Genomic DNA, 26,294 nt, shown 5'->3' on the forward strand with positions numbered 1-26,294 from the left:
TTCCTGGCTGTAAGATGTGTATTATCCTAGAACATCTTGTCAGAGATCGTGGGGTCTCCGTTTCTGGAGATGTATGCACGGAAAGGGAGTCTGCTCCACCTGGGCCAATTTTAACAACAAAGGCTTAACAGCTGAGGTTGTTGAGTGCTCACTGTGTTCTAATTGTTTACAGTGGATTATTTCATTTAGTCCCTGTAGTGGGCCAGTGGGCACAGGTGCTGTTATTATCCACATTCTATCGTTAAGGAAGCCCAGGCACATAGAAGTTCAGTAACTTGCCCAAGGGCACGCAGCTGGTAAGAGAGGGAGCTGGGATTTGAACCCGGGCAGTCTGGCCTGAGTCCATGCCCTCAAGTGCGGTTCCGACTATCTGGAGGCGTAGAGGAGATTTATGGCAGCTCATGCTTTCAAGTGGAGTTTTTTTCTAGAAGCATGAGGAGGATTTATAATCTCTTGAGCTGCCAGCCCCAGGACGTTTTAAGGCTAGCCTTGAGCAGGGAGGAGGTGGGGGAGACCTGGCAGGGGTCGGGGTGCCTGAGAAGAAAGGCAGTAGGGATGGCAGTTCTGCTCCAAGATGGTAGGTGAAGGCTGGGCTTCATGGGTGCCCGAAGCCCTGATCCCCAAGGCCACCCTGGCACCAGCGTGCATGGGATTTGAGGCCTGAGCAGGAGGAACAGGGAGATCTACAGGCTGCACCGACCCACCCCTGCCCCTAGGCTGAAGAACGGCATGGCAACATTGAGGAGCACCTGCGGCAGCTGGAGGGGCAGCTGGAGGAGAAGAACCAGGAGCTGGCAAGGGTGAGGGCACCGGGCTGGGCCCTCAGGCCCCCTCCCTGCCCCCAGGGTAGGCTCCCAGGATGGTCGACGGAAGGGGCATGGAGAAGGGCCTGGCCAGGGACAGAGCCACAGAGCCAGGGAGGAGGTCCGCAGGTGGGGGAGGAGGAGGTGGTCGGCAGAGCTGGAGAGGGGCTCCCAGAGGACAAGAAGAGGACAGGGGAGGGGGTGCACCCCAGCGGGAGTGGATTGCTCCCGGTGAGGGCCAAGGCCCTGGGGTGGCCTGGTGCGAGGCGGGCTAGCTGTGCAGGTGCGCCAGCGCGAGAAGATGAACGAGGACCACAACAAGCGGCTGTCAGACACCGTGGACCGGCTGCTTAGCGAGTCCAACGAGCGCCTGCAGCTCCACCTCAAGGAGCGCATGGCCGCCCTGGAGGAGAAGGTGCCCGGAGGGCGGGGTCGGGGCGCGAGAGGTCAGTCGGGGGCGGGGCGTGGCAGGGGGGCCGCCGTGGGGTTGTGGGTCCCCCGGGGAGGGACGGGCACGCCTGGAGGGTCAGGGCAGGGCAGGGAGAGCAAGGCGGGGGCCCGGCTCACCGCTGCTCTCCCCCAGAACACGCTGATGCAGGAGCTGGAGAGCGCGCAGCGGCAGGTGGAGGAGCAGCACCACCACAAGGTACCCGCGCCAGCCTGGGCGGGCAGGGCTGCCAAGCAAAGGACGCGGGCTCTGCACGTGGCTGCTCCAGTCCCCGGCACTGTGCTAGGTCTATGCCAGTCCGCGTGCGTTTGCCGGTTCTTTATTCTTCGCTGTAGCCCGTGGTGGTAGATGCATTACTACCCGCAGGTAGAGAAGAAACTGAGGCCATAAGCACAAGGCGTAGGGTGGGCAGCAGAGAGGCAGGGCCCAGCGAAGAGCTCAACCCAGGGATTCAGTGGGGGCCTCAAACTCTGATAAGGCAAGAGTCTGGTGATTCTGGGAGGATGAGCCACCGTCCCAGCCTCCGCAATGTCTCCGAGATCCGGGAGGAAGGACCCCAGGGCCCTGTGCTGCCTGCCCAGCCCAGTTTGCCATGCGTTTGTGTGGTGGTGAGGGGTCCGCAGGCCTGTTCCAGTAGAGTCCTTCCCCCACACACCCTCTCCTGGCCCTGCCGCCTGCCCACCCTGCTGCTCACCTTCCAGACGGACCTCTTCTCTTGTGGTGGCATCTGCGGGCCGGGCCTGGGGCCCCGGCTTTGGGCTTTGCAGTGCATTCTTCTGCTTCTCCCCAGCTCCGCTGTCCTCTTTGTCCCTCTCTGACTCCCACCCTTTCCTGTCTGCCCCTCCCTGGCCCCCACCCCCACCCCGGGTCTGCCTGGCACAGGGCCGCCTGTCTGAAGAGATTGAGAAGCTGCGCCAAGAGGTGGACCAGCTGAAGGGTCGAGGGGGGCCGTTTGTGGATGGCATCCTCGCCAGGTACTGGAGTGCGGGAGGCTGGGCGTGCTGGGCCGGGGTCCTAGATGGACCCTGAGGAGGGACACTTCCTCCCACCAAAGACCGCCTGGGACCTCAGGGTCCTCGTCCTATCCAGGGTGGGACACTGAGGCTTGGAGGACTTGGTCAAAGTACCCCACTCACTCGGGCAGTTTGCAAGGGAGCCCCTGTGCTCTGAGGGATGCTGAGAGGCAAGTAATGAGATGATGCTCCTTCTCCCTGCCGGGGGACACGGCCCAGGCTTCCAGCGTCCTCGACAGAGGCATGCCCTTGGGAGGGGCCTGCTGAGTTCCACGCTTGCCGCGTGCCACGGCGCCCACTGGCAGAGAGTGGGCTCACTCTCGTTCTCTTGAGAGTTGAGGGCCGCCTGAGTCCAGGCAGCCGGCAGAAAGGCAGCAGGAGAGATTGAAATGAGGCATCCAGAACTTCCTTACTGGAAGCTGAGATGCCACGTTACTCGTATGGCTGTGGCGTCCCTTTTCCCGAAAACGTTTTAAGAGATGGTGAGTGCAGCTTGCCTCTAAGGCTTGAATTAGGCCCATGTCCCAGGGAACCTCTGGATTTTCTCCCCATTTTTTGAAGCAGTTGGCATTGAACTCAGACCTCTAGCCTGTTCTCAGGCCAGAGAAGTGGGGTGAAGATCAAGGAGGCCGAAGTGGATGATGCCACTCGGGGTTCACAGCTTCTGGCTGTTTTCTCGCTAAACCTAAGTCTCTGAGATCAGAGCCCCTGCAGTTCCCTTTGGCCATGCTCTTGCCGTGTCAGGGAAATGGGGATCAGCTGCCAGGAGGCAGAAGGGTTGGAGGAAATGTGCATACGTACGTGTGGAGAGGCAGTGCTTGAATTAGGGAAGGGGACAGTGAGCTTGAAGAAGAGAAGCCTGCAGGTGTCTGGGGTGGTAGAGATTTGAGTGCCGACCACCTAACTCAAGTTCGTCAGGAATTATTGTACAGGAGTGTGAAGAGAAGCAGCGAATGGAGACAGATACAGTCTGTCTCCTACTTCTCCCTTTATGTAGGTTGACCCTAAGGGACAGCCCCTCATTTAGTAAGACATGGCCCAGGCAGAGTACACCAAGCCATTTGCCACAGCTCGCTTTCCTTAATAGTTGGGAATTCTTGGCTTTGACTGTAGAATCACTGGACCCATCGTGGAATTGGGGCTGAGTTGTGGGGGTGGGATAGGCAGGAACTGCCCTCTCTATCCAGCTCTGTCGTGTAGGCTGTTCCTTTGTTCTGGGCTCCCTCAAGGGTTCCAAGCTGGGAAGGCATGGAGAAGAGGTGTCATTAGGGGAGGCGTCCAGATGCTGCAGATGATTGTTGCCAGGAACCCCAAATCTCAGGGCTGCAGTAGACTCTTGGGGCAGTCAGAATGGTTTCTCTAGCCTATGCCTCTGATGCTGCGTTAGAGCCTCCTGAGGCTTCCCGGGGACAGGAGATGTGCCTGGGCTGAAGTTTAGCCAGGGACTCAGTCTGGATTGTGGGAAGACCCGAGGGAAGGTAACAGGGAGAAGCCAAGAAACGAAGACCCTCAGAGTGAAAAGGACCTTTAGACATCATCCCTTCCAACCTCTGCTCACGCCTGGAGCCTCCTGCACCACTCTTGTCGCGTGGCCAGAGAGCCTCTGCGTGCACACCTCTGTGCCGGGGAGCTCAGCTTTTTAAAAGCCACCAGTTGCATCCTCAGCCAACTCTTGCCATTAGAAGATCCTTCCTAAATGGAAAGCTGCTCCCTAGAACTTTCTCCTCTGGCTCATTCTGACCCTGGCACACCAGAGAATAGTCTAATCTCTTGCTTACATGGCAGCCCCTCAGACACTTACAGTGGCTCTGTGTCCTGCTAAGACTTATCTTCTCCGAACTGAAGACCCTTTGACTCTTTGGGCCCGGTGGGTGTGAGCTGGGGCGCTCAGTCCTCAGGGCCTATCTGTTCTCTCCCTCTGCGGGTCACCGCACAAGGTCACACATGGGCAGTGCATCGGATGTGCGGTTCTCCCTGGGCACAGCCACCCACACACCCCCAGGTCTCCATCGCCGCTACTCGGCACTGAGGGAAGAGCCTGCCAAGGTGAGGGGGTGGAGGGGTGAGTGTGGAGGGACCTCCTCGGGGAGTTTGGGGTCAGTTCAGCCGCGTGCCTGGCTCCAGTTACACAGACGGCTGGTGTGCAGGGCAAATCCTTCCCCTGTCCTCCCCCACGTCAACGACAGCTGCAGCCCTGGGGTTGGGGCCATTGTCAGCTGCAACAGCTGTGCCCCCCCTTGCCTTGGCCTCCTGGTGGGCAAGAGGTGGGGGCTGGCGGGCGGCCAAACAGTCCCTGGGGCCCCACTGAAGTGTGTGTGCGTGTGCCTGGGCGTGCAGGCGTGTGTTTCTGGTGGTCAGGGTGGGGGTTGCAGGGGTAAGATGGAATTGGCAACCTTTCTGGAACAAAAGCTGGTTCATGGGGGAGATGAGGGAGGGACGACAGGTTCACTGGCCCTTGGGATGGCACCGGGAGTGTTCTGAGAAGCAGCTGTAGGTTCACTCTGTCTGAGTCTGGCCAGAGAGATTGTGGGGGAATGAGGGGAGACAGGGAACAGGGAAGGGCTGACTTCCATCTTTAGGGGCAGTCTGGTTCCATAATTGTTAATCATGCTCTGTCCTGAGCCCAGGTCCTCTAAATGCTCTGGGGCATTAGAAGATATAGTGGAGAATGAGGGAACTCCTGGTCCCAGGGTAAGATTCATCTCTACCATCAAGAAACCCCTAGTCTGATGGGGGAGTCACAGTCCGAAGCCACCACTTTTTTTCTCTGCTTCACTCCTTTACTCTTTCTGCCCGTAAGAACACAGCAGCTGCCCTGGAGCTCAGACTAAAGGCTGCAGAAGCTAGAAGAGCCCTAGAGGGGAGTCAGGGGGCTTTGGTCATAGAGGATGGTGTTAGAGTGCCTCTTTGTCCCTGGTCCCCTTCCTTTCTTCCCTGCTTGACTGGCTCTCCTGGCCCAGTTCTCTGCCCTTTCATCTTCTGGGCCTTTGTCCACCGAAGAGGTTTGTAGGACGATTTCTGAGAAGCTGCTGCCTCTCAGGGTTGACCAGAGCATCCTGCAATGCGCTCAAACTCTAGGAGACAGTCAGGCCTGCCTGGCCTTTTCTTGTTCCCTGGATCTAGTTGCCCGTTGTGAATTTGTCTGAATAGAAACTGGTGGCTTTTATATAGTTCTTAATTTGTGCCGGACACTGTGCTAAGGGCTTCACGTGCATTTCCTCATTTAACCCTCACAACTGTCTGTGAGATACTATGTTACAAATGAAGACGTTGGAACAACTTTCCCACACTGGACAGCCAGTGTTTTGTGGTGCCGAGATTTAAGCTAAGGCAGTCTCTCTTTGGAATCTGTTCTTAAACCACTCTCCTAGCTAGTTTTTAAAGTAGTTAGAGCAGTATTTCTTAGACCTTAATGTGCAAAGAAATCACCCATGGATGTTGTTAAAATGCAGATTTTGGATCAGTAGGTCTGATAGTGTGGCCTGAGATTCTGCCTTTCTAACAAGCTCCCAGGTGATTCCAACGCAGCTGGGTAGAGGTGGGGAGCGTCCTGTTTTGTAATTATCTGGGGTGTCTTATTATTACTCCTTTACCCTCCTTCTTTGCTAAGGACTGGGAGCCATCTCCACTGCCTGGGGTGCTGGCCTCCACGGCTGCCCCTGCCTTTGACAGTGACCCTGAGATCTCTGACGTGGACGAGGATGAGCCAGGGGGTCTGGTGGGCTCCGTGGACGTTGTCTCTCCCAGCGGCCACTCAGATGCCCAGACCCTGGCCATGATGCTGCAGGAGCAGCTGGATGCCATCAACGAGGAAATCAGGTTAGCACGGGGTGGAAGGCCTGGGAAGACCCGTGAAGGCAGGGGGCCCTTCGTGTTCGGGCAGTGCAGGAAAAATCCTGCACATATTTCTCATCTCTCATAGCTCCACCTTAGAGTGCCACAGTCTAGGGGCCCCCTGTGGGGCATCAGGCAAAGTTTTGGTACAGTGCCAGACCAAGAAGGGCAAGGCCTCAAATGGACTTGGCAGCCTTCGTCTCCCCTCTCGGGGCTGGTGATGTGACTGGGCATGGGAGGATGGAGGCAGCTCCTGCAGCTCATCATAACCACCAAGAGTTTGGCTCCCACTTACCGAGGCCGGCTCAGGGTGAGAGCTTTACAAATGTGACTGTCAGTCTTAGCACAGTCCTGGAGGTAGGCAGCGTGATCCCTGTTTTACAGACAAGGGGACAGAAACTCAGAGGGGTTTAGTGACCTGCTGAAAGCCATACAGCAAGTGGCAGAGCCAGCATTCAAACTGGAGTCTAAATTTGGTCCTCTGTGCCAGGCCTCCTGTCGGTAGTGAGGCATCAGACAGAAACAGCGGCAGGGAAAGCTGGGAGAACCTTCACTGTATCCTGCCTTTTTAATGAGTTTATTAATGTCACTGACAAACAGCAAGGGGAAATCTGAGCTAGATTTTATTTGAGCTTTATAAGCTGTAGAGGTCATCAGTTTAATGGTTCCCAGACTTTTGGATTTCACAGACTGGTTACAAAGACACACACACACACACACACACACACACACACACACAGAAGGGTACTAACATAGGGCCACCAACTTTTTGTTTTGCAAAGTAAGACATTGAAGATAACTACCATTTACTTTCACAATCATTCTGCAAAAGAAAGGCCATTTTAACATCCCTAAAGCAGGAAAGACATACTCTCAGAATAAAGAGTAAAGACAAGTTCTTTGTTTTTGAAAGAGAAGAGTTGGCGCCTTTGCACCAGCATGTGTCCGTGTGAGTGTGTACACGCTGCTCGCTGAGGGCCTCCTGTACACGCAACACCATTATCATCATTGCTCTCATTTTTCCACGGAACAAGGCAAACCCATCGGGGCTCAGCATCGGTTAAAATTCCTATTTGGGAACTACTGACTTAGACTGCTGCAGACATTGCAGTGTTGGGAACAGAGGCACAGAGAGCAAAATGCTTCACTCAAGGTCACCCTTGTAATTAGTGGTAGGACAAGACGTCTGACTTCCAGGGTGGTTCGTGTTCCAATGACCAAATTGCCTCCTTCCCCAGCAACTGCTTTTGTTAAACTGGGGCGGGCGGGGGCGGGGGGATAGGCCAGCTAATAAGAGAGACGCGTTTCTCAGCTCCAGTGGGACAGAGCCTGGCGTGCCTGCTAGAACGTGTCCCTCCCGGCAATGCCAGAAGCAGCGGGCGTTGCCTTCTGTGTGTGGTCATGGGGCGGCGGGTGTGGGCATCGCCCAGCTCTGCCTCCCGCCGGGCCTTGCGGGGCTAATGGTGAGGTCTGGTTTTGCCCACCTGCCAGGATGATTCAGGAAGAGAAGGAGTCCACGGAGCTCCGCGCCGAGGAGATCGAGACGCGTGTGACCAGCGGCAGCATGGAGGCCCTGAACCTGACGCACCTGCGCAAGCGCGGCTCCATCCCCACCTCTCTGACCGCCCTGTCGCTGGCCAGCGCGTCGCCCCCACTCAGCGGCCGCTCCACACCCAAGCTCACCTCCCGCAGCGCTGCCCAGGGCCTGGACCGAATGGGGGTCATGACCCTGGTGAGAGGCAACTGGCAGCACTGGGCTCGGCACTGGGGGAGGTTACAAGGGACGGTGGCTCCACTTCTCTCAGCTGGGCCTGGCGTCTTCTCCCCATGATGTGTGCAGACCCCATCACGTCAGGCCACCAGGTGTCCTGGGTTTGGAAAGGCCCCATGTGGTACCTTCCTTGTTGCCTCCTTTGGATAAGCCCAGAATGCTTAGGAGACTCCCCACTGCCCACACCCCTTCCTCTCTTGCAGAGGGAGCCCTGGCTTGTTTGTCCAGGCCACCTTTTTTCTGATGTGGTATTCTCTCCCGGCCTGCGTGAGGCACTGAATCCAGTCTTCTCACCCTAAGACCGCTGGGCTCCCCTTGGGGTTGGCTTTAGGGCATCCAGTGGGTGAGTCCGGCTCACCCTTTGCTCTCTCTTCCAGCCCAGTGACTTAAGGAAGCATAGGAGGAAGCTGCTGGTGAGTGCTGCCCGCTGTCCAGGTACTCACGGGTTCCTTGCTCCCAGGCCCTTCCCTTCCGGCTTCTCCCCCCAGGCCCTTGAGTCTGAGTCCGAACTCAGAGAGGCGCCAGGGCCTTCCCACTGTGTTTCTCCACGCTCCTCTGCCTCTTCTGGGCTGGGTAGGCAGGCCCCACATCTCTCCCTGTACCCCCTGACGGCTCCACTGTCTGTTCAGTCGCCAGTGTCTCGGGAAGAGAACCGAGAGGATAAAGCCACCATAAAATGTGAGACTTCTCCTCCTTCCTCACCCAGGACGCTGCGGCTAGAGAAGCTTGGCCACCCAGCCCTGAGCCAGGAAGAAGGCAAGAGGTAAGAGAGACCGCTGGTCTCTCCATCCCAAGGTCACCTCATCCCTCCTTCTGCCTCTGCAGGGACTGCATCTTGCCTGTCCCAGGCACCCGAATGTCTCACTTCTCTTTGAAACGCCATCAGGGAAGAATGTTCCCATGTCTCCCTTAGTCACCTGCTCTGATCATACCCTCTCGCCCTCACCCCAATTCTGATACTTCCTGAGGTCTAACTTCCATCTCTCCTGCTGTAACTTAAGTGTATTTCTTCTTATTCCACGCGCTCCTGGCTGTCGTCCTGTAGTGCCTTGGAGGATCAGGGCAGCAACCCCAGCAGCAGCAACAGCAGCCAGGACTCCTTGCACAAGGGTGCCAAGCGCAAGGGCATCAAGTCGTCCATTGGCCGCCTGTTTGGGAAGAAGGAGAAGGGCAGGCTGATCCAGCTGAGTCGCGATGGAGCCACGGGCCACGGTCTCTGTCCCCTTCCAAGCAGAGGTCTGGGCGGGCATAGGGGTGCCAGAAGCAGGAGGGTATACTCGGATCCGGCCTTCCCTGCTTGTCCCCCAGGGACCAATGGGTGGAAGCCACAGGCGGGCAGAGCTGTTTCGTGGTGGGGTGGATGGACTGCCTGGACAGGTGGCAAGCTCCTGCCACTAGAGGCAGCCTGGACAGGTGGCAAGCTCCTGCCACTAGAGGCAGCCTGGACAGGTGGCAAGCTCCTGCCACTAGAGGCAGCCTGGACAGGTGGCAAGCTCCTGCCACTAGAGGCAGCCTGGACAGGTGGCAAGCTCCTGCCACTAGAGGCGTCAGGCAGCGGCAGGGTGGCTATGCATTTGTCATGCTGTGAGCCGGTTTCCTGTATCGAGGGGAAGATTGGGCCTCCGAAATTTCTCCCAGTGGGGAGGTTTTTAGCATCTTCACGAGATTCTTGGTTCTTTCTTTAGAAGAGTCGGGTCCTGATTAGAGCTTATTTCTAGTACATCTGGCCTCCAGGACTCAAAATATTCTGATACCTAATTCTAGCTTTGTAGACGCTGAATTCAAGAGTGCGCTTGGGCACGGACAGCATCGTTATGACCTCTGTGATAATACAAAGTTGTAGTGTGTGCGAGGCATGTGGTGGGCACGCGATGCATGGTAGCTTTCTTTGTCCGCTTCTTCTCTTTCTTCTTTCCTTCCTTCCTTCCCCTCCCCTCTCCTTTTCTTTCTGTCATCTTTTTAGTCATTTGTTCCACACACATTTACTGAGTAACTACTGTATGGCTTAGTAATGGGTGTTGGATTGATAGTCCATTCCTAAGGAGCTCAGTAGGTAATGAAAAGAGAAAAATAAAGAGATGATTCCAAAATAATCTCATGGGAGCGATACGCCCAGGGTGCTTCTGGATCTCAGAACTTGGCCAAGGAGTGGCAGGGGCAGCAGGAGTGACTTCCTCTGGGAGCCAGGTAGGAATTAGCTAAGCCAAGGAGGGCTCTGTGTGTGAGGGGAAGGGGGTGGCCTGGGAGAGGGAGAGATTTGTGGGTGAGAGTGCTGTTTGCACTTAAGTGTGTTCAAAGTGGAGAAGAAAGGGTGGGAGGATCCGGGAGAGGGGACTGGACAGCCAGGCTGGGGCCAGCTCGGGGCCTCGAGGCATCTGGTGAAGAGGTTCGGAAGTCCCCCCGGGGCAGTGAGAGCACTGATGCATTTCATGCAGGGGAAGAACTTGATCAACTAGAAGAAAGGAACCTTTGAACCCAAAATGCATAATTATTTTCTGCACCTCAGGAAGATGTGAATCAGAACTGAGCTAGCTGAGTGAGGAGGAGGAAGAGGAGGAGGAGGAACGGGGAGGAGGGGAAGGGGGCCCTGGAGTGAGGTAGAGCACCCTCCTCCCCCGTCCACAGGGGTGAGGGCAGCTGTGGAGCAGCCACAGACGGGGAAGCCGCAAGGCCCGGTCGGGGGACAGGTGTTTTGTGTGCAGCTTTATGAGTTTCTGTGTCCCCCACACCACACTGGCACATAAACCTAAGACAGCAGCTCAGATTGGCTTCTGGGTTACCCACATCTGCTGCGCCCTGTGGACTGTGGGCAGTGACCGGGACTTAAATGAATTCTAAGCTTCTGCCACGAGTTCTGTGGGGTTCTGGCATCAATTCGAGGAGACCCTTTGCAGAAGACAGAGCTGTGCATGTTCCCCTTCGCGGTTGTGCGAGTGAGCGCACCCAGAGGGGGCCGACAGAGACATCTCTCCATGTGCCAGTGTTGCCACCCCTGATCCAGGTCAGGATGATCCTTCTCTCTCAGCCTTGTGGCCCGCTCGTGTCTGGCTGGCTGGGTTTTCTTTGTACCTTGGCTTGGAGGCAGAACAGGTTCTGTCTGGGAGTCTAGGGTGGGACAACTTTGGTCCATTTGGCTGGAAAATATGTCCAGGGCTGAGGCTCCCAGGGGGACTCTCTGGGCTGGGGATGACATACTTGGTGCCACTCTGGGACTGCCTGGATGCAAGGACGTTGAGCAGAGGCTCCAGGAATAATGAGTGGCCCCCTCAGGCCCTCCTGGGTTGTCCTGTGCTGAGGAGCCTCCTGCTGCTGCCCTACCTGCCCCTGGTCTAGGCCAGGGGAGGAGAAGGGGAGGGCCTGGCTGACACATCCATCTCTTCCCTTCTAGTTACGCTGACAGACTCCGAGCTCAGTCTGCAGGAGCCCATGGTGCCTGCCAAGCTGGGGACCCAGGCAGAGAAGGACCGGCGGTTGAAGAAGAAGTAAGAGCCACAGACCATGTTCTGCCCAGGGGGTGCCCAGCACCCCCACCCACTTTCCTTCCCCTGGGCTGCCATGGGGCTGAGCTCAGGGAGCCAGAGCCCAGCTAGGCCTTTCCTGAACTGAGCTGGCCTGGCCCAGGTGGGCAGAACAGGGTTGGGGACAGCTCTTATGGTGCCCCGAGAGAGAAGGAGGCAAGGGGGCTGTGGGAGAGTGACCTGGGGGCCGTGAGAGACTGACCTGGGGGCTGTGAGAGAGTGACCTGGGACCTGTGGGTCTCTGGCAGGGCAGATGGAAATGGCTAAGTCAGTGTTAGGTCGTGTGCAAACACAGTAAGAGCCCCTCGCCTTCTGGGGGTGGAGAGGTGTTCCTGCCCCATTTCTTGGTGTCACATTGCTTCAGGCACAGAGCAGAGGAAGTCCAGGGATGGGGAGCAGGGGTAGTAGGAGTCCACCTCTTGGCATGGCCCAGTGGTCCCCAGGAGCAAGCATGGGTGAGAGAAGGAAGGCCAGTGACTGTTGTTGTTCCTCTTCCTACAAGACACCAGCTGCTTGAAGATGCTCGCAGAAAAGGAACGCCCTTTGCCCAGTGGGACGGCCCCACTGTGGTCTCCTGGCTGGAGGTACGCCCGGCATGGGGAGGCCACTCAGGGGTCTGGAGGGCAGGATGTGTGGTGTGGGACGAGGAGGTGGTGTTCCTAGAACTTTCCCGGCATGTTTCTCCCCTGCCAGGTGCCATGTGCCATACGGCATTTAGCCCCTGTCCCCCTCCCCCAACAAGCACACATACCAGTCACTCGGAGGACAGATTGATGCTGCTTACTGATGCTTCGTGGGTGGCTAAGTTTGGATAAGGGGACCTGACCACCGATGCTCTAGACTTTCACAGGCAGTTTGAGTCTTCTCATAGGCTGCCCGCACCCATGCCATGCTGGGAAAATCCCTTCACCTTCCCAGCCCTCAGATTTTTGGTCTGTAAAACGAGAAAGAGAGGGATGTGATGATGTTTACCTCTGCACTCCTGTGTGCTGCCTTTGCTGTACCGAGTCATGGACGAGGGCTGGCCCTTGCCCCGTGGTATTGCCAGGTTCTCGGCAGTGGGGCCCAGGTCTTAGGGGAAGGGGCTGAATTACCCTCCTGTGCCCCGTGTCTGCAGCTCTGGGTGGGGATGCCCGCGTGGTACGTGGCAGCCTGCCGGGCCAACGTCAAGAGCGGTGCCATCATGTCCGCCCTGTCGGACACAGAGATCCAGCGGGAGATTGGCATCAGCAATGCCCTGCACCGGCTCAAGCTCCGGCTGGCCATCCAGGAGATGGTGTCGCTGACGAGCCCCTCCGCCCCGCCCACCTCCAGGACCGTGAGTGGCCTCTCCCTCACCCAGGACATTTTCAGAGGCCTTGGGATAGTGTTTGCGAAGTCTCCCCTTGGGCTTTGGGAAGATGGTAACCTTGAGCCCTGCCCCTTCCGTCCCATCCCACGGAGGGCTCTCCTTGGTCTTCGAGAGGGTGTGACATTGATCCTAGGAGGACCCCAGCAGGCCTGGTGACCTGCCTCCCACATACCACCCATGGGCTCCATGTCCCCGTCTCTCTCCTGCCGATAATTCCAGATCTCTGGGCAGAGTTTCTAGGATGGACCTTCTGGGGTTTGGTATTATTGCCAGGTTGGGGGAAACAGAGGGAGTAGGGCTTCTGTGAATTCCTTCCGTCCTGGTCTTCTAACCTCAACACAAGAAAGAATGCAGACTGCTCCGCTGACCCTCAGGGTAAAATCTTTTGTTATTGTCCATCTCTGTGACTGGAGTCGGCCCACATTCCAGATCGGCATCATTCATTCATGTTCATCAGGAAACTGTTACTGAGCACTTTCCGTGTGCCCCGTCCCGTGCTGAGCAGCGCGGGTGTGACGATGAAAGGGACGCATCTTCTGCTGTCAGGTGGCCCAGAGCTAGGAAGTGTGCAGAGCTCTGGGCTGGGCCTGTGGGAGGACTCAGGGGGAGGGAGTTTTGTCCTTGTCCTTGGGGTTCCCGGCCTAATGGGGATCCTGGGACCCACACCCAGAACCAGCTAGGTTTTCTCTCTGCCTGCAGTCTTCTGGGAACGTCTGGGTCACCCATGAAGAGATGGAAACTCTGGCAACATCTACTAAAACAGTGAGTCTGGCCCTGGGCCCTGGGCCCTGGGCCTGGGGTTAGGACTAATGACTGCCCCGAGGATGAGGGGAAGGTTGTGGGAAGTCAGAGGGGGTTGCAGATCTAACGTAAGATTGATGTCCCTGATGTGTGATCAGGTTCTGTTCCCAGGGTGGAGGGTTGTGGGGAGAGGGGTGAGACTGGGAGCAGTTGATGTGGGGGGGGGGCTATTTCAGAGGGTCACAGCTTACCCTGGGCCACTGGTGTGCTGCAGGGGAGGAGAGGTGGGCTGGGAGGGCTTCGTCCTGGCTCTGGGCCTGAGCCGGAGTCCCTGCCCTTGTGTTCAGCCCTTGTTGCAGGAACAGGGAGGGTTGGGACAGCCTGGCGTCTCACCTGGCTCCCACTCAAGCCTGGGAGGCACAGAAGTGTGTTTTTGCCTCACACGTTTGCTGCCCTCTAACTGCAAACATGGGTGCACACATCAGCCTTCTGTTCTCTCTTAACCATCCCAGCAAGCTCGCCCTGGTCACCCACCCAGATACTGGGGTGGCTTTTCCCTCTCCTTGATGGGGCTTGGGGCAGAAGCCGCCAGGTTTCTTGACTTTGCCTGTTTCCCCTGACACGCTGCCTTGTTCCTGCTAGGACAGTGAGGAGGGCAGCTGGGCTCAGGTAAGCCTCCCTCCCTGGGTCTAGAACCAACTCCCGGAAGTTCAGGACATATTCTTCTAATAGGTTCTCTCCCCGGGAGGACTTTCTCGGTCCAGTTGTGCCCTGGACCCAGGTTCTCTTCTCCTGCCAGCACACCCCACTCCAGTTCCTTTAGCTACTTGTTCTGGTCTCTCAGGGTGGCAGGTGAGGAGCCCTGGAGGGCTGTGTCCCCTGTATTCCTGGCGCTTCTCCTCAGTGTGACTCTTTTGCCGGAAATGAGACTCATATTAGTATGATCTTCTTCCTCTCCCTGTCCCTTTCAGCAGGTGCCCCTGGTGAACTGAGCAAAGGACTTTCATTCATTCATTTAATGAGCAAATATTTATTGAGCAAATATAACGTATTAGGCTCTCTGGATATAGAAGTGAACAAATAAAGCCCTCATGGATCAGGAAACAAACAAAGGGGTAATATCAATAAACAAACCGTATCAATAGAGATAGAAAGGCAATCTCAATATATAAACCAATAAAGAGACAGTAGCGGGTAGTGACGGGAGCGGCGAAGAGGACGGAAGAGCGGGGCAGCAGGGGGACCCCATCGGCAGGAGGGGAGGAGTCAGTTACTGCACCTGCACCCAGGGAAACCCTGCTCAGCAGAGGAGATGGAGAGACTGAGATATACGTTAAATGAAAAACACAAATTCTAAAAGATTCACAGATACCCTATCTCAAAACCAAGCAAAATTAATAATATATTGTTTAGAGAAATATACACTGGTGATTGTAAAAACCGTAAGACAATTTTTTAAAACCAAAGGAATAATGGAAAACTTAGCACCGTGGTTACCTCTTAGGGGGCAGCAGGAGACCCGAAGGGGAAGAAGAGCAGGAGGGAGGGTGTGACAGTGGGTGACACTCTGCTGCTTAACTCAGACGGCGGCCACACGTGCTGACTTCATTTTCATGCTTAGTAATGAACACGTGTTATATGTAGTTATGTATGTATCAGTGATTACATTCTAAAAGATAACAAAACAGCCGATCGTGGCTCAGGCCTATAATCCCAGCTACTTGGGAGGCCAAGGCAGGAGGCTTGAGGCCAGGAGTTTGAGACCAGCCTGGGCAACATAGCGAGACCTTGTCTTTTGAGGAAAAAAAAAAAAAAAAAGATAACAGAAGACTTTTCAGTGTAAAAACATCAAGTGGGGCAAGGAAGGCGTGATGGAGGGTCACTGGGAAAACTAGAACTTTCTAAGGGTGGGTGCTCAGGGAGCCCCTGCCCCCACCAGGAGCCACGTCCGAGCGGCAGGCCTCGCGGAGCCGGGCCGAGGGGGTAATGGGCAAGCAACAGAGGGCCTGGAGAATCCGTGCAGTGGACCAGGCCTTAGAGAACTGAGTGCTGGTTATTCAGACACAGGCCACTCGCCCTGTATTTTTTTCCGTCTCCAGCCAACACTTACCTTCCTATAGACTGTGCGAGGCCAGCGGTTTTCAGAGCGAGATGGGCTTCCCTTGCCACACTGCAGGTCCTCTGTGACACAGCCTCTCTCCTGGGCTCAGCGGGCCCGAGGCTCTGTGAGAATCAGGAAGGCAAGTCTGCTGCTCAGCACCGCAAACGCATTCCAGAGTCCACGGGAAGGATTCGTGTCCTCTCCCGCCTGGGGAGTTGCCTCTGTTATTAGTGTAGATAATTGATGCAGGAGTGGAACCGTATCAGTTAGAGATCTTAAAAAGTTCCGTTTAAAATCCCCGCCTCCCACCGTGACCGGCCTCTTAGTGAAGATAAACTGAGATCTTACTGAACTGCCCTCCTTCCCTCATGGGTGGAGGATGGATGTTTCTCCCAACCAGCTACGCCAGCTGCAACCTGCTGGCTCCGCCTTCCTCCCCCATGGCCTCCTCCATCTTGTTCTGCAGACCCTGGCCTATGGGGACATGAACCACGAGTGGATCGGGAACGAGTGGCTGCCCAGCCTGGGGCTGCCCCAGTACCGCAGCTACTTCATGGAGTGCCTGGTGGACGCGCGCATGCTGGATCACCTCACCAAGAAGGACCTGCGGGTCCACCTGAAGATGGTGGACAGCTTCCATCGGTGAGTGAGGCTGGAGCCCGGGGCCACCTCCCCAGCACGGGCCTCCCCCAACTCTGGGGGTCTGTCCCCGGCCATAGAGGTGCTCTGTCTCTTTCTGTGGTCCGTTCTGGGTGGTAACAGGCCTCCCTTTTGGGCAAACCTCCCTGTTGCAGCCTTGTCTGATCCTACAATTTGAAGGTTTGATCCTTTTACCTCTAACCCTAAGACACAAAGTGTCATTTCTCTTTAGCTTCACCTTCTTTGAGGTTTTCCCCCAGGTTTGAATTTCATTGCTTGTCTTTGGACTTGCTGAGTCCTCTGTGTTTACCCTGAGAAGACTCAAACTGAACCCAGTGTTTAATTTAGGAGTCTCATTCCTTCCAAGTCAAGGGGAAAGGTCTTTCTGGGCCTTTGCCCTGCCAAGATCCCAGATTGGCGCCTCTTGGCTTTAAACTCACATCCTTTTTTTATAGGATGTCATCCAGTCCTCTCCTCTTTGCTGAAAAGATCTTCTGTTCAAACGTGTCTGCAGCAGAGGTCCCAAACCGGCAGCCCGTGGGCAGAATTTGGCCCACAGATGTACTTTGTTTGGCCCACATGCGTTTTAAAAATTACAAATTTAGTTGCCAGTATTTAAACAGTAGGCGATTTTATACAAAATTCTGGAGTTCTGGCTCCTCTTGAAAAATGGAAAGCTCTGTCAACACAGTCGTGCATGGGGACAGCCCGCCGAAGGTGGACGGCAGTGCCCTCTCGGGCAGGTGGGCCAGCCCCAGGGCCGCCCTCCCGTGCCTTACCTGCCTGGGCTCGGCAGGTGTTTGTGCCGGGGAGCGCCGTGGGTGGGAACCGTTCCAGGAGTTTCCAGGAAGTCCTTCTTAACATGCAGCTCCAAGTCACACAGGTGGCTCTTTGAGCCAGGTCTTTTGCCTTGTGTGGCTAATGAGACCAGGTGGGGCTGGGGCTGTGGCTTTCAAGGTTCCCTCAGGGCTCTGTGGATGTTCCCGGGTCTCTCCAACTCATATACCATACAGAGTTAAATCTGGAAAGGATCTAGTTAACCTCCCATTTTATGGATGAGGAAATTGAGGCATCAGAAGGAACAGCAGCCCAGTGTCACTTGGGAGTGACAGCAGAGTACAGGGGGGACCCATGTCTGCTGGCTCGAGTCCAACGCTCTGGCCACCACACTGCAGCGCCTCCTGTCCTGGAACCCTCAGCCTTCCTGACCCCCGCGTGCGGGCTGACTTGTGAGGGAAGGTTATGTCCTCCCGTCTGCCCCCTTCCCCCACAATCCACTGGGGCTGAAAGGGAATCTTTTGTCTCTGCCGGGGAGGCTGCCCGGCCGGCTGCACCTGTCCCTCACTCAGTGACTGACAGGGCTGGGAGAGGAGAGCCGTTCCGCCACCAGGCCGGGGTGTGCCCGGGCCGCTGGAGGGTCTGGCAGCCTGGCCCCGCCCGGTCCCAGAGACAGCCCGGCCGCACACGCGGGTCTAGATTCAGCTCAGCATCGGGAGTACTTCGGAGTTTCCAGAGCATTTCCTGTCCCTCACCTCAGCTCTGGATACACCTGCACTTATTCCGCTTAATGTTTCACAAGCACGTTCTTATGTCTAAAAATTCTTTCAAATCATGATTTTTATGGCAAGAAAGGGACCTTTAAAAACTCTTATTCTACATGTAGAGAAAGCAAGTCCAGTAGAGGCTGAGCTCCCTCAGGTCACTCAGCCTGGTGAGAGGATGTGGCTCAAACCCTGGTCTCTTGACACCCAACTCAGAGCCCCTTTCCTGGGGACACAGTGCTCCTTAAGGGGCTCCTGTTTTGGTAGGACGGCACACGCAGTAATCGGAAACGCCACCCTGATGGTGCTTCCGTCCCCAAGTGCCTGTGATTGTCCAGGGGCTGGGTCCTGCGGGAGAGGTGTGAGTGCCCCTCAGCTAGTGGTGGCAGAGCGGGCTACACCCAGGTTAAGCTACCTTTAAGGGCCGTGTATTTTTGCTATGCTATGCAACAGCTTTGAAAGGCCTGGGAACTGGACTGAAAATTCTCGTGAGATTGAAATTAGACAGAAGGCATTTCCAGCCATGGGTTGTGTGTGCTTACGCCCCTCTCAGTGGACCACAGGTTACACCAGTGGCTCGAGCAACACGTGGGTGGCTGGAGCCAGGAAAGGGTTCCCAGACAGGGTGTCTCTGACCTGTGAGGGAGAGACCGTTTTTGGCAGAGAGGTTTCCTGGATAAAACTGAGGGGAAAGAAGGAGGGGACAGTATACACAATTTAGTATCACAAAGCGGTGGCCCAAATAATAGAGTCAAAGCAGTTAGAGATAGGAGGGACCTTCTGTTCCTCCATAGATGAAAAAACCCAGAGAGGATGAATGACAAAGTAGTATTCAAGTTAAGGAAGAACACTACAATTTTTCCAGGAAAGAATGAGCTGCTTTGAGAGGTAATAAGTTCCCTGTCACTGGAGGTATTCAGGCACAGGGTCGGTGACTACTCTGAAGGATGATGTAGAAGTGACTCCTGTATTAGGTGGGAGCTTGGACTGATGGCCTCTTCTGGGTCCCTTTTAACCCACAGAATCTATGGTTCTCAGACTGGCTTAGTTATTGAGTGCTTACTATGCCCCTGGTACTGTTTTAAGTGCTTTTAGTAGTTTACATGAATTATTTCATTTAATTCATCAAGCATTTAAACAGTCCGTACTATGTGCTAGGGGTTTAAGATCAGTAAATACAACAAAGTTCCCTGCCTTCATGAGCTTACATTCTAACTGGAAGGGACAGTCAAGGAACAATGAATATTTGGTATGGTGGGAGTGTGGCCAGGGGTGGTGATGTGATATTGCAGTTTTAAATCTGAAGAACAAGGTGACTAGTGAATTGGATGGAGAAGTTGACATTTCTGCAAAGCCTTAAGGGAGATGAAGGAGTGAGCTATGCAGCAAACTAGGGGAGGAGTGGTCCAGGCAGAGGGCCTGGAGCAGCTAGTGCAAAGGCCCTGGGGCCTGCAGGCCTAGCGAGGTTGCTGTGTTTGAGGAACAGCAGGGGTGTCAGTGTGGCTGCAGCAGTGAGAGTGAGAGGAAGAGTGGCCAAGGGGGTCAGACAGGTAAGGGAACAGATCATGTAGCATCTCATAGACATTGTGAGAACGCTGCGTGAAATGGGCACACAAAGGAGTATCTTGTTATGGCTTTTTCTTTGATTTGCGGGCAGTAGGGGTCTTTGTCATTCCAGTGCCTGGAGAGGGAGGGACATGTTGATTTCATTCAAAGAACTTTTCTTCCATCAATCAACCCCCAGGCCCACTCCCTGGCTGAGAGGGAGGACATGGGGTAGGCGGAGAGAGGGAAACAGCCGGGGCAGGTGTTGGGGTAGACTGTGGGTAAGCCCGGGGTAGGGAGGAGGAGAGCGGGAGGGGGCTGGGGTGCTCTCTGTGCGTGACCGAGCTGGATGTGGGGCAGGCGGGTGGGGACGCGGCCCACTGCGGCTGTGGCTCAGGGCTGTGTGCCCGCAGAACCAGCCTGCAGTATGGCATCATGTGTCTGAAGAGGCTGAATTACGACCGGAAGGAGCTGGAGAAGAGGCGGGAGGAGAGCCAGCACGAGATCAAGGGTACGCTGCTCAGGCTGGGCGGGGCCTCCTCGGAAAAGGCGCGGAATCGCCTGCCTTGCTGGTTCCTGCCTCGGGCAGCGCCGCGGGGAGGAGACCTCTGGGAAGCTCTAAAGCTGAGAGTGAAGATGCAGCCCCAACCTCAGGGGGCTCCCAGCTTGATAAAGGAGACAGTCCACGCCCATTTGGCTGTCATACCCCTCCCTCACATGCACATGGAACAGCGGCCACCAGCTGGACAGATGCAGTGAACGCCCCCCCCCCCCCAGTGCTGTAGCCTGGTGTGCTCATGGTACTCGGTTTGGGTGGGGTCGGATGGGAAAGAGAGGCGGGTCTTAGAGGAGACCCTGAAGGCAGCAGGAGTAGGACGAAGGCCATTCCAGCCTGGGGCAGGGGGTTGACCTGCGCAGGGGCTCTGGGGAGAAAGCTGGGAGCCTGACCCCAAGTCCTGCAGGCTGGCAGGGATGGGGTGAGGAGTGGCTGGTTCTCCAGGAGCCCAGGCGCCAGGGAGGACAGAAAGATGTGGAAAGCTGGGGGTGGGGTGTGAGCCAGAGAGCAGGTGGACGGGGGCCGTGGGTCTGGGGAGCCCTACTTCTGTCTCCAGAGGGCCCCTTTTCTTTCTGCCCCTTTTCTTCCCCCACCGTCCAGATGTGCTGGTGTGGACCAATGACCAGGTGGTTCACTGGGTCCAGTCCATTGGGCTCCGGGACTACGCGGGCAACCTGCAGGAGAGTGGTGTGCACGGTGCCCTGCTGGCCCTGGACGAGAACTTCGACCACAATACGCTGGCCCTGGTCCTCCAGATCCCCACGCAGAACACCCAGGTGGGCCACCTTTTAATTTCTCTCTCCTGCCCTCCCTACCTCCCTCCCTTGCTCTCTTTCATTCTCTCTCTCACACATGGAGGCTTAGGGGGTCTTTGTGCGGGCCTTTTCTGGGGCCTGTCCCAGAACAGATCACAATGTCCTCAAACCTCCAGGTGGTCGCTGTACATAACCAGACCCCCTCGGGTACACGTGTCCTTTACGTACAGAGCATGCCTAGCACAGGCCTGGAATGTGGTGTGTGCTTACGACGTGTATCCCACACTGCTGTGGGTACCCCCAGCTCCTCCCAAGCCCTGTTCGTAGAGAAGACTGTTCCTGCCTTTTGCACAACCTGCTTCTCTGACCTGACTGTTTTTAGAGGAGAACGGGCCCCGGGGCCCACAGGGACCAGAGAATCCATCTCTCCTTTGACTGCCATCCTAGGGACCTGATTCTGGGCCCCCAGGCTTAAAAAAGCTAAATATACTGAATTACACAGCCCAGAGCCTCTCCATGCCAGGGCTTTGTCTCCCTGTCAACAGCTCAAAAGATTAAACATCTCCTTAAATTACATTTCATCATTTTTATGGAGCTGTCATCCCAGAATATATCTAAATTCTCTTGAACCTATTTATATTTTTGGCCTTTCTAACTTCCTGGGGGTAATGGATTCCAGCAGTACAACTTGTTGTGTAAAGTACTTCCTGATTGTATTTGTCCCAAATGTGCCCCTGTCAGGCCTTCCCTGGGGAAGGAACTGCTTTGTCCTAATAGTTTAGGTTTGGTAAATGGGTTTGTGTCCGACCAGTTCTCACCTTTTGTGATTTCATCAACTCTGATTGTGTTGCCTGTGGCCCAAGCCCCGTCTCTCCAGACAGAGTGGCCTTAATTCCTTTAGCCTTTCCCCACATAGACTTGCCTCTGTGCCCTGATGGCTTTAGCTGCCCTTGTCTGGACTGTTTGCAGCTGTCAGGTCTCTTTTGAAATTCAGCCACCAGAGCGGCACAGGCTATTCTGGGAGCAAACACGTTTTGGCTTGAGTGCGGGTAGAGCTGTGTTGTCCCATAATTCAGGACAGTGTGTTGGCCTTTGGGGGTGGTGGCAGTGCACAGGGCCAGCGTGTCCTGTAGACTCTCTGCGGTGACCCCCCGACCAGCCAAAACAGAAAGCACAGGTCCCTCATTCTCTAAGAAGAGCTTGGAGTCTCCCAAGTGCAATTTCTCTCCACTTGCCCACCTAGAACCTCATTTGCCGCCTCCCTGCCCACTCACACAGCTTTGCGAGATGCTTCCGAAGTGTGTACCTATCTTTGTCACCCTTCGCTACCCAGAGGAGCAATGTGACTGGGATACTTGAAGATTTACTATGCTTCTCCCTTAAGATCATTTATAAAAATATTATAATCCCATACTGAGAAAGACTGTCCTTATGGAACTCTGTGGTTAATAGGTTTTGCCCAGAAATGGGCCTTTCTCTTTCTTTGGTTTCCCATCTCTAAATGCATTCAGTTTTTGAAGATAGCAATAATTCTGTAAATAGTAGCAGGGACACCTCTCTATTGCTTTCTGACCTTTCTTGTTTTCCTGAGCCAGTCATTTAGCTTAGCTATTGGGAGAAGTAGTATCTGACTCAATGTAGCATCCTTCATTAAAAAATATCTGGTGGCAGTTTTGAAAACTTTCCTGTTTCTGGCACGTCTCACAACTTCCCATGAGTTGGTCTCCTAAGAGGCCTGGGGAAAGCCCGTGTGCCCCACACACCCCAGGGGTCACCAATGACCACAGCCGAGCAGTCTTCCTAATTTAAGTTTTCAATGTGGAACCTTATCAGATATATTTATTTAATCCAAATAAGTTACGTTCTGGTTATCCATGGTCTATATGCTTATTTACCCCTCCAGAAAGGAAGTCAGGCATGATTTTCCTTTTAGACAATTTTGTTTTTTTGCTGTAGGTAAAGCCTGTCCATCCACATGCTCTATGATCCTCCTTTTAAAAAAATTACATTTTCCTAATTTGCTCCCTGTGAAAGACTCCTAAGGCTTACAGTTTCATTTCTGAGGTTTGCTAGAAGTAGCAGCATCAGGAAGCTGCGTGAAGGCCTCTAATGGCTAACTGTGCTGAAAGTCCCCGTCTCTGCCCTTGGGCCCTAGGAAGCAGGTGAAAGACGGCACAGAGGTCATTAACCATAACCTCCCACCTTTTCCTTCTCTCGTCCAGGCGCGCCAGGTAATGGAGCGGGAGTTCAATAACCTGTTGGCTTTGGGCACAGACCGGAAGCTAGATGATGTGAGTATTTGGCCATAAATTAGGGGCCTTGGGGATTTGGTCATCACTGGCTCATGGGATTGAAGTTCATGAGTTCTGCTTTCCCTGGGCTGCCGACTGCTGGGCTGGACTGAGGGAAGAGAGCCAGAAGTGATGGGGTGATGTCAGGGGTTTGGGGGGCAGGCCAGGCTGGCAGGACTTATCTTTGGGTAGCAATAGGCTGTGGAGAAGTCTATGAAACTCATTCCTTGTACAAACCTGAAGGCCCCTATATGTTACACTTCTGGCACCTTCCAACTCTGGGCCCAGCCCTCCTAACCACACAGGATCAAAGCTTTGGGATTATACCTTTGTCCTTATCTCTCATACCCCGTATCTTCAGGGCCACGAGCCCCGCACACCTCCCGCCTGCTCAGTAGGATTCCAGCTCATCCCACAGTAGTGTGGTGTTTGCAGGGGGAGGCCCTGCTGAGGCTGTGCCACGACAGCTCTGCACTTTTGTTCCTCAGTGCAGTCGACGCAGCTAAACACATGGCTTTCTCCCTAGTTTCACTCTCAGCACGACCTTCACACCAAGTTAAAGTTTTCCTCTCTCAGCCCTCCTGGTTACTGAAGCAATAGTCCCTGGTACTTGATTTCACTGGCCCTTCCCCTGGAGTTTAGGGAAGACCCGACATCCTGAGCCACATGCGCCCCTTAGAGACACCCACCTCCTCACCTGTTTTCTGAGGACACGGCCCCCACCTCCCCCTCCCTGCCCTCTCCCGAGTCCCTTTCCTGTCACCAGCCTTGCCTGCCAGGTCTGCCTTCGCTGATTTGGCTGCAAGCAAGTTAGAAAAGAGCCCAGAGGATGTTTATTTTTAGCTTCTCCATCTTCAATCAGATCATTGTTTCTTAGTTGGGTTTAACAGGGCTCAGCCTCACCTTTTCTGCCTCAGTAGACAGGTCACTCTCAGGAATGCACAGAATTTGTGGATGTAGGTATTCTTCACAGAGGTAGCTTGAAGTTTGGGGAAAAATCTCTGTGTGTGTGTGTGTGTGTGTGTGTGTGTGTGTGTGTGTGTGTGTGTGTGTATGTATATAGTTTTTTCTAATAAAGGAGTAAACAAACTTTCAGACCCCCCAGCTGTCCCCCCTCTGAGAGATCTTAATTTTCCCAACGCCTGTGTGATCCTGACCCTCCTACTTATCCCCCCCACACCTGGGATCTCAGCTTTCTTTGTTGCTGTCTGGAAAAATGACTCAGATATATGTGTGTGTGTGTGTGTGTGTGTGTGTGTGTGTGTATGTGTATGTGTATTAATACAGTGTTTTCTGACTTAGAAAACAATTTAGAGCTGGGTGCGGTAGCTTGTGTCTGTAGTCCCAGCTACTCAGGAGATTGAGATGAGAGGATGGCTTGAGGTCAGGAGTTCAAGACCAGCCTGGGTGATATAGTGAGCTCCTGTCTCAAGAAAACAAAAAATACAAAAAAACAAAACCAAAAAGCTAGTTAGTCTTTCCTCATCCTTACAAAAATATTCTTTGAATATGTGCTCTGTGCCAGGCATTGGGCCAGGCGTGGTGGTATAATGGTGACAGATGTCTCACTTTATGACAGTAATCACTATGTGAGAGGGTTATTATCCCCATATTACAGATGAGGAAATCAAAGCTCAAGGAGGCAACTTTTCATGGTTTCTGCCCCTGGGAACACAGAGTTTGAAAGCAGGAGTGGGGGAGGGAGGGAGGCGGTGAGGGAGGGGGCAAGAGATACAGTCATGAGTTGCTTAATGTTGGGGATGTGTGTCTGTAGGTGATTCTGTCCTTGTGCAAGTAGCATATGGAGTGTCATTACACAAACCTAGATGGTGCAGCCTACCACACACCTAGATATATGGTGTAGCCTATTGCTCTGAGGTCGCAAACCTGTACAGCATGTTTCCGTGCTAAATACCATAGGCAGTTAGAACAGAATGGTAAGTATTTGTGCATCAAACATATAAAAACATAGAAAAGGTACAGTGAAAATATGGTATTGTAACCTTATGGGACAAGTGTTGTATATGTCATCCCTCACTGACTGAAATGGTATGCAGTGCATGACGGTATTAATGGAAGAATGTCATAAGTACACGTACAAATGCTCCTGCCTAGGACAAGTGCTATGACACAGAGGTACATAGTGCTAAGAACCGGTCTGAGCATTTGGCCTATTCGGGGCATAAACAAACCCTAAGGGGTTGGTGCTGGGAGGGGTTGTCCAGGCAAGAACAGGTGGGTTAATGTCCCTTGTTCCTGCTTGTCCACTCTGCCTGCATCAGTTCTGAGATCTGGGTGGAGGGAGATTGGGCAGCGCTACAAAGCAGGGTACATGTGGCCTTTGAGGGGTGCAGGGGAGGCATCCTGTAGGGTTCCTGGGTGCCCTTTGGCAGAGGTGGTTATTTGTTGGGGCAGATGACAGGTGGCTGCCTGTCATGTCCTTTGGAGGAGCCTGCCTCTGCTTGGTCATCTGCCCAATCGCTGTCACAGGGTGCTCTCAGCTGATCCCATTAGGGTTAGGCAGCCTGAGAAATAGGGCAGATGTCATTCCCATTTTACAGATGAGGAAACTGAAGCTCAGAGAGGTCACTTACTTTGCCCAGGGTCACATACCTATTAGTAGTAAAATGGCAGAGTCAGGATTGGAAGCCAGGTGTCCTGACTCCTGACACAGTGCTCTTCCAGCATACCCAGGCCACAGCCATAAGGAGGCCCCAGAAGGAGAGAAGAGTGTGTATGGGGGCTGGGGGGTGACTTCCCATGGGGCGAGGCTGAGCAAAGGAACACCTTGAAAGGTCACTGAGCATCCCGAGCCCCGTGTGAGAAGACTGGGGTGGACAGGGACGCAGAGTCAACCGCAGGATGTCAGATCCACGAGACTCCACCCCCTCCCCACAACACCCTCCACCCCCCGCCTGGAGACAGGGCATTCCAGGTTCCCTGATTCATTCCCCACGTGGAAAAACTAAGGGCTAGAAAGGAGAAGTGGCCCCGGTCCCTCTTACCAAAGCCATGGGTGTGGGGCCCCGAGAACCGGCCGTGACTGCCCTCCCCGAGGCAGGGAGTGAGGGTAGCAAGTTCAACATGCCCGTCTGGCCTCTGCGTGTCCCCCACGGTGCAGGGGGACGACAAGGTGTTCCGCCGCGCGCCCTCCTGGAGGAAACGCTTCCGGCCGCGGGACCACCACGGCATGCCCAGCGCCTCGGCGGAGACCCTCCCTGCGGGCTTCCGCGTGTCCACCCTGGGGCCCCTGCAGCCCCCGCCGGCCCCGCCAAAGAAGATCATGCCGGAAGGTGAGCGGTCGCTGGCTGGGCGCGGCGAGGCCCGGCCGGGCGGGGAGGGCCGGGGCCGAGGCCGAGGCTGGCGGCCCGCGCTCCTTCCCTCGGG

General features: G+C 54.8%; 1 protein-coding gene across 1 annotated transcript in view; it reads left to right on the forward strand.

The window, feature by feature from the left end:
* Positions 1-26,294, forward strand: part of PPFIA4 (PTPRF interacting protein alpha 4) — a 47,822-nt gene that overhangs the window by 18,752 nt on the left and 2,776 nt on the right. The window contains exons 10-29 of the mRNA XM_045536276.1: positions 717-800; positions 1,087-1,218; positions 1,387-1,449; positions 2,134-2,225; positions 4,202-4,310; positions 5,875-6,083; positions 7,590-7,830; positions 8,247-8,282; positions 8,499-8,632; positions 8,915-9,081; positions 11,258-11,351; positions 11,890-11,971; positions 12,505-12,705; positions 13,438-13,500; positions 14,122-14,148; positions 16,047-16,222; positions 19,719-19,816; positions 20,462-20,637; positions 22,839-22,907; positions 26,029-26,200. Coding sequence (XP_045392232.1) covers positions 717-800; positions 1,087-1,218; positions 1,387-1,449; positions 2,134-2,225; positions 4,202-4,310; positions 5,875-6,083; positions 7,590-7,830; positions 8,247-8,282; positions 8,499-8,632; positions 8,915-9,081; positions 11,258-11,351; positions 11,890-11,971; positions 12,505-12,705; positions 13,438-13,500; positions 14,122-14,148; positions 16,047-16,222; positions 19,719-19,816; positions 20,462-20,637; positions 22,839-22,907; positions 26,029-26,200 — 2,425 coding nt within the window. The remainder of the gene's footprint in view (positions 1-716; positions 801-1,086; positions 1,219-1,386; positions 1,450-2,133; positions 2,226-4,201; positions 4,311-5,874; positions 6,084-7,589; positions 7,831-8,246; positions 8,283-8,498; positions 8,633-8,914; positions 9,082-11,257; positions 11,352-11,889; positions 11,972-12,504; positions 12,706-13,437; positions 13,501-14,121; positions 14,149-16,046; positions 16,223-19,718; positions 19,817-20,461; positions 20,638-22,838; positions 22,908-26,028; positions 26,201-26,294) is intronic.

Source organism: Lemur catta, chromosome 23 (assembly GCF_020740605.2).
Source record: "Lemur catta isolate mLemCat1 chromosome 23, mLemCat1.pri, whole genome shotgun sequence".
Classification (NCBI taxonomy): Eukaryota; Metazoa; Chordata; class Mammalia; order Primates; family Lemuridae; genus Lemur; species Lemur catta.